The sequence below is a fragment of the Euprymna scolopes genome, chromosome 2, assembly GCF_053919585.1.
Source record: "Euprymna scolopes isolate OS-2025 chromosome 2, ASM5391958v1, whole genome shotgun sequence".
Lineage (NCBI taxonomy): Eukaryota > Metazoa > Mollusca > Cephalopoda > Sepiida > Sepiolidae > Euprymna > Euprymna scolopes.
In genome coordinates this window covers 83,663,076-83,669,561 of record NC_136483.1, presented here as the reverse complement: position 1 = coordinate 83,669,561, position 6,486 = coordinate 83,663,076, and the positions used below count along the sequence as shown (strand labels likewise).

The following is a 6,486-nucleotide window of genomic DNA, read 5'->3' as shown; positions in this document are numbered from 1 at the left end:
TCTATTTAAAGTGTATCATGTAAATAAACATATATAACTGTATACACATACCTAACTTAATGTCTACTGTGTTTGAACAGTGCGTTTTTTTTAGTTTTTCAAAAATACGTATGGCTGATGAGATGCCACATTTAGAACATGATAACGTGTTAGTCACGTGGCTACTTTAAATCACAAAATTTAAAAAGATTAAACGTAAAATTTTCTGTCGGCTGCGGATATTTTAGAGCCAATTACTAACTTAGATATTTTTAAACTCGGAATTAAAATTGTTTATTGTTGGCTCATTCTGGTTTTTATATTCAATGCGTCTAGGATTTTCAGTCTTTTTACGTTGGAGTTGTAATGTACGGTTTTTGTGTTATTAATATAATAGTTTTCCAAATTGTGTATGGTGGCAGTTGTGTACCTTCAAATGCTGGACGACTGAACTGGAGTCATAAAAATGCAATGTGAGCCTTCGAGAAAGTGTAGTAGATGTGTACCCAATGCAACAGTTTTTGTTGGAGATGCATCCTCCCATATATTCTCATATATTACGTCCTACTAAGCTTTTTGGGAAGCACTTGACCTTGCGGGTCGTATGATATGCTTAATATGTTTTAATTCATGTAGATTTTGTACTTATTATTACAGAGCCAATTCTATTGAATATATATATATATATATATAAATATATATAAAAATATATATATATAAATACCCGTTCACATACACTTTTTCATGATAAAGCTTGAACCCAGAATTAGATGGAATCGAGCAATTGCATCGACAACGGACAACGCCAGACCCAAAGTGGGTTTCAATGTTCAATGTACTGCATCTCATCAGTGATGTGCTCCGACATAGGCGCAAACCCAGGTACGCATGAAGTGTGCAATACTGACGAACTAACCGTATGGACCACGGCGCAATCTATTGGCTATACCTCGATTTTAATATCATGAAAAAGTGTATGTGAACGGGTATTTATATATACTATCTAAAATCTCCTCTTAATGTCCAATTTATATATATATATATATATATATATATATATATATATACGAGATCTGCATGAATTAAAATATATTAAGCGTCTTATAAGAACGTATTATAAGTAGGACGAACTAACATAATAATGATGATGATAATAATAATAATAATAATAATAATAATAATAATATATATTTATTTTTATACATACCATAAACATTATGGTATGCGGGTATGTATAATACTTAAGGGAGATGAACACTCCTGCCTTGCACAGTTTAAGGTCATGCTTTTGTAGCACCTGTTAGCACCCTTCTAAGGTTTTGGAGGCTTATTATTTATCTACAGGTACTTAAGCGTTTATGCATTTTTATACTTATAAAATTTATATGCTAAATAACATATTGCAGAATAGATTTTATAATCTTATAATTATTAAATTTACCTATATATATTATAATTAGTTCATTTTTTTAAATATTAGTATAAACAATAATTGTATTGTATCTACATTTTGTTATTGGGGAAGTGGTATTTTCCTTTGGAGAGCCATGTATTTTACAGCTGTCGGTTTTTTTAAATTCTCTTAAACAGCTACATGGTAGACAGCTGAGGATCTTCGCTTTCTATTTAAAAATTTTAGTCAAGACTTTCTTTTTTTTCATTCTTATATAGGTGAATTCTCTTTTATAATTGTAGACTTTTTAGAAATCGGCTTATGCAAGTGCTAAGTCTATTTTTATTTAACAATTTTAGTTTTTATATTATCCGTATCCAGTGAGAAAGCAGATCTTTTAAGGACGAGCAGCACTTTTCCTAGGTGGGGGAGGGGGCAAGAAAAGATGCCTTAAACATTGCATGCTCACCATCAACCTTAGTAGCGCACTGCAGCTGTCTGGGTATCCAATATTATAGTCGAAACAAAACAATGTACAACAATTTTTATCTTGAGTCTTGGAATGTACGCACACTTCAAGATTGTGACTCAGTGGCAGAGCAAAAAACAGTCCTCATCTTTCTTGAACTGAAAAAATATGATATTGGAATGGCGGCTCTTAGCGAAACTCGACTGGCTGGTGTATCACAAATGACTGAAGTGAAAAGTGGATACGATTTTTTCTGGAGTGGTAAAAAGGAAAATGAACCTTGCAAGTCAGGTGTGGGTTTTGCCATTAAATCTTCCCTTTTTCGCAATCTTTTTTCACTACCCAGGGCTGTATCAGATGGTATTATGACACTGACTTTGGAGTTAGAGCATAATACACGTTCAGTTCTTGTAAGTTGCTATGCTCCAACTTTGAACAATCCTGAGCAAGACAAGGATGACTTTTACAACCAATTTCGAGATGTAATATCTGGCATTTGGCATAAGGATAAAATCATCCTCATGGGTGATTTTAATACTAGGGTTGGAAATGATCGTCAGTCATGGGAAGGTGTTTTGAGTTCTCATGGTATCGACTCTATGAATACAAATGGACTCCACCTACTTTCTTTTTGTGAAGAATATGGTTTATGCGTAAAAAATACCTAGTTCCAGCAGAAAACTAGCCATAAAACAACATGGATGCATCCGCGATTGGCACTTGATAGATTATGTGATGACAAGGCCCCTCCACACCACCATTTTACCTCTCGGAACATGCACTACTTCGAAGGAAAGTGACGCTGCATCTATCGCACAGAAGGGCGAAGAAGTGTCAAGTGCCAAAGCGCATTAACACACTTCCCCTTAAATGTATTGAAGATTAAGACTTGCAGAAAGCATGGATGCAACACTTAACTCAGTGGACATAATGTCGGACATTGAATCATCCTGGAAGGCTTTGCAAGAGGTTACGCATGCCACACACACACACACACACACACACACACACACACACACACACACACACACACACACACACACACACACACACACATATATTTCTGTGGAAATATACTTTATTTCTTTATAATATATACCAATCCTTATTTAAGAAGCTCAATGTAATTAAAGAGCAATATAGTGAATGAATGACAAAAGCCTATATTCCAAAGGTTACGATGTTGACATTCTTACAATTTATTCCTTTAATTCAGTTGACATTTACAATTCTTGACAGTATCTGTTTGGTAGCAGAAAATCAATCACTAAATTATATCAATCAGTGAATCTATTTTGCCCTTAACTCATCAGAAGAAATAGCAGCAATCAATCCATCAAAAAGAGATAAAGTGCGTTTTGACATGATTAAAAATCCGAAAATGTTTACATTACGCCATTTTGAATTTTGAATTCTACCAATCCAAGTTATGACAACAGAACCATTGCTATCGCCCTCTAAATGCATCGCTGGACTGCCACACATAACGGGGACGTGCTCAGGGTGACGAAAACAAAGTGTCCGGCCACGGTTATGGTCTTTCGTGTGGTTTTAAGTGATGGCCACAGCATGCCATCTCACATCTTCGAAGTCGGTTTGAAAGTCAACACCAAAGTGTACCTGGGTGTGGTTATCCTCTGGTGTAATCAGATAGCAGCTGACAGACCCTGGGTGTGGCAGCAGGACTTGGTGTTAACGAGCATATCTCCCCCCCCTCTCTGGCTTTCTTACTCTTTCTGTTTTCTCTCTCTGTGTCTCTATAAGAGAATAGAGAGGGAGAGAGAGAGGGAGAGGGAGAGAGAGAGAGAGAGGTGAGTAAACGTGGAGGTAGACACGTTTACCAGAACCAAAGGTCAGCTGACCAAATTACGTATGTGTGACGTGGTTGGCTAGATCTGGGAGATTTGATTTGAACTTTGAAGAAGACGGACGTTTTTTCCGTGGTCTCCCCCCTCTTAACTGGGGAGGGGGGGGGAGACGAACGCTGACGTGTGTGAAGAAGAACCACACAAGCAGATTTCACTTTACACCTGCTGCAGGACCTCTGGGGAAAGTGAAATAAAAAACTATAAAACACATTCATCGTCTTGGAGTGATAAATCTTCGTCAAACAGGTATCAAGTCTCCCTCCAGGATGAGAAATTTCCAGATGATCCGTTTTGCAGAAGCAGAGGTAGGTTCAGAAATTACATGTCACACACACGATTCCCTTTATGATAATCAAACACACAACCATTTATATTAGAGACAATCACACGGAATCTTTGATGTTATATAGTGTATACACCCAAACGTAAAAAGTGCTCCTCAATGATTTAAAAAGTGCCCCTAAATGAAGAACTCTATATAACATATTCAAATGTAACGAAAGCTCAATTTGGTACCCCTCAGGATAACCTTCGATGATACCGATATGTAACATTGGTACCAGCCCACAAATCCAAAGGGACCCAAGCTTGGCTTTAGGAAAAGTGCTACGAATTTGTACCCTTCTCTCACTAGCCCTCTCCACCCCGATCTGAACCCGCTTGACTACTTGGTTTATTCATACGTCGACAATATTACCAGCATGACCCCCCACAAGACCAAAGTTAGCATGATCGCCACCATTCGCCAAGTATTCACCGAGCCACTGCCGGCGCTTGTGGAAAAGGCAGGCTCCCAGTTCCGGACCCGTGTCGAGGCGGTGATTAAGGCAGAAAGCGGCTATATTGAATAGATGTCAGCTCTACGACATAATTAAGTTACCTGAATTGATTTTTTCAGTAAACGTTTAAAAATAATTTTTTTGTATTTTAAAATAAAACTTTTGTTTTTTAAAGGCGATACTTTAATCGTTCCACTCCGTACTACTAACCAGCAGTGTATATAATTATTTCCACAGTCAAGTAACGTCGCAACTCACAAGAGCTACGGAACCCAACAAACCAGAAATTACAAACTCGAGTTTCGCTCATCAGTTAGATACATCCCAACCCGGGAATCGAAACCTGAATCTCTTGCATACGAGGCGAGTACTCTTCCACTTGAGCAAACGCGCCACTAACATAGATCAAGAAAAGCGCGGCGAAACTTTTAATGGGCAGAGTGCCATTCCCTTAGAATCGCTGGTTAAATATTTTCCACCTTCTTGACCTTGTGCCACATCTTTCCGGGGTGAGAAGAAAATGTTGATTGATATGAAGAGTCAAAAAGCGTCACTTGCGTTTTTTGTTAAAATTTTGATTAACCATGCTTTGCATATCGCCGATCTTCCAGAATTATTCAGAACTAGCGGAGGTACCCGGCGTTACCCGGCGTTACCCGGTTGTTTTGAGGTGTGTGTTTAAGGGGGGGGGTAAAGTAAAGAATAAGCGAAGAAATAACCCTGTTTAAATATCCCCCCCAAAATAGAAACGATGTTAAACTTCTGTAAAAAACCGCCCTTCTCCCCCCCCAAAAAAAACAGCGAAATAAAGTAAAACTTCTTTAAAAAAGAAATCGGAAAAGAAAACCGAAAACAGAAAAACACAGCGAAAAGCGAAAAAAAAAAAAAAATGGCATAAATGAACCTTCGATTCGCTTAAATCCAAGTGTGCATTTCACCCAGTCCATTCCAGTTTTTCTAATTAACTACAAAAGGAAATAAAGCGATGCGTTTCAACCAGTAGAAAACATAGAACGAAAAGGAACGTTAAAATGCCATTGCATTTTTTTTAAGCAACTAACGAACCCAAACCGATGTTTCGTCGTACTGTCCCTTGTGAACGGATCCACAACGGGTAAGTAGTAGCGGGCGCAGGAGGAATTTATTATAGAGAAAAGATTTTACAACTTCCATTGATTCTGACCAACTTTGGCCGTGAACTCTCACCAGAAAAAATATAGGAATCCACGATTATCGAGGAAGTGTAGAGGTAATAGGCCTATAACACACCTCAGATAATGTGCTGCAGTTTCTGAATATTATATTTGCATGAAATGTCATGATTTTCAATCCTATTAAAGTCAAAAGCAGAGGGGAAAAATGAGTTCATTTTATATATATAATATATATATATAATACATATGCATATATATATATATATACTGTATATATATATATTGTATATGTATATATATATATATATATATAGGGATAATAATGATATAAATTCTCTTCATAGATCAACCGCTTCAGTTTATGCTTGACTTGTCCACCAAGTTTCAATGATGAATGCCCAACAGTCTTTGTTTCATTGTAGCTCAGTGATGCTCGTCACCTGACAATCATTGAAAGGTCATGTTTTTACAGTCTGATTTTCAAGGGGGAAAAGTGGGAGTTTAATTAAAAATTTAAACTCATCAAGGATTTTTCGTTCCAAATTGTTACCCCATATTCTGAATTTAAAATCTATATAATAATAAAAAAAACTCTGTGGACCTTGATTGTTTGAATCTTGTCTTCGACGATCAGGCGATTTCATCTTTTAAAAAAGAGATGATATATAAAAACTCTGTGGATCGTCGGCTGTGCTTACTATAATTTTGTCCTCGACTATCCGGTGATTCCATCTTTTAAAAAATTAAAAGGTGAATATATATATATATATATATATATATATATATATATATATATATATATATATATATATATATATATACTAGCTGCAACAGGCTACGCGTT

General features: G+C 36.6%; 1 protein-coding gene across 1 annotated transcript; it reads left to right on the top strand.

The window, feature by feature from the left end:
- Window positions 1-1,903: 1,903 nt before the first annotated feature.
- Window positions 1,904-2,509, top strand: LOC145239968 (protein CFDP2-like). The gene has a single exon (XM_080103558.1). It carries the CDS (start codon window positions 1,904-1,906, stop codon window positions 2,507-2,509), a length of 606 nt encoding a protein of 201 aa, XP_079959684.1.
- Window positions 2,510-6,486: the final 3,977 nt, after the last annotated feature.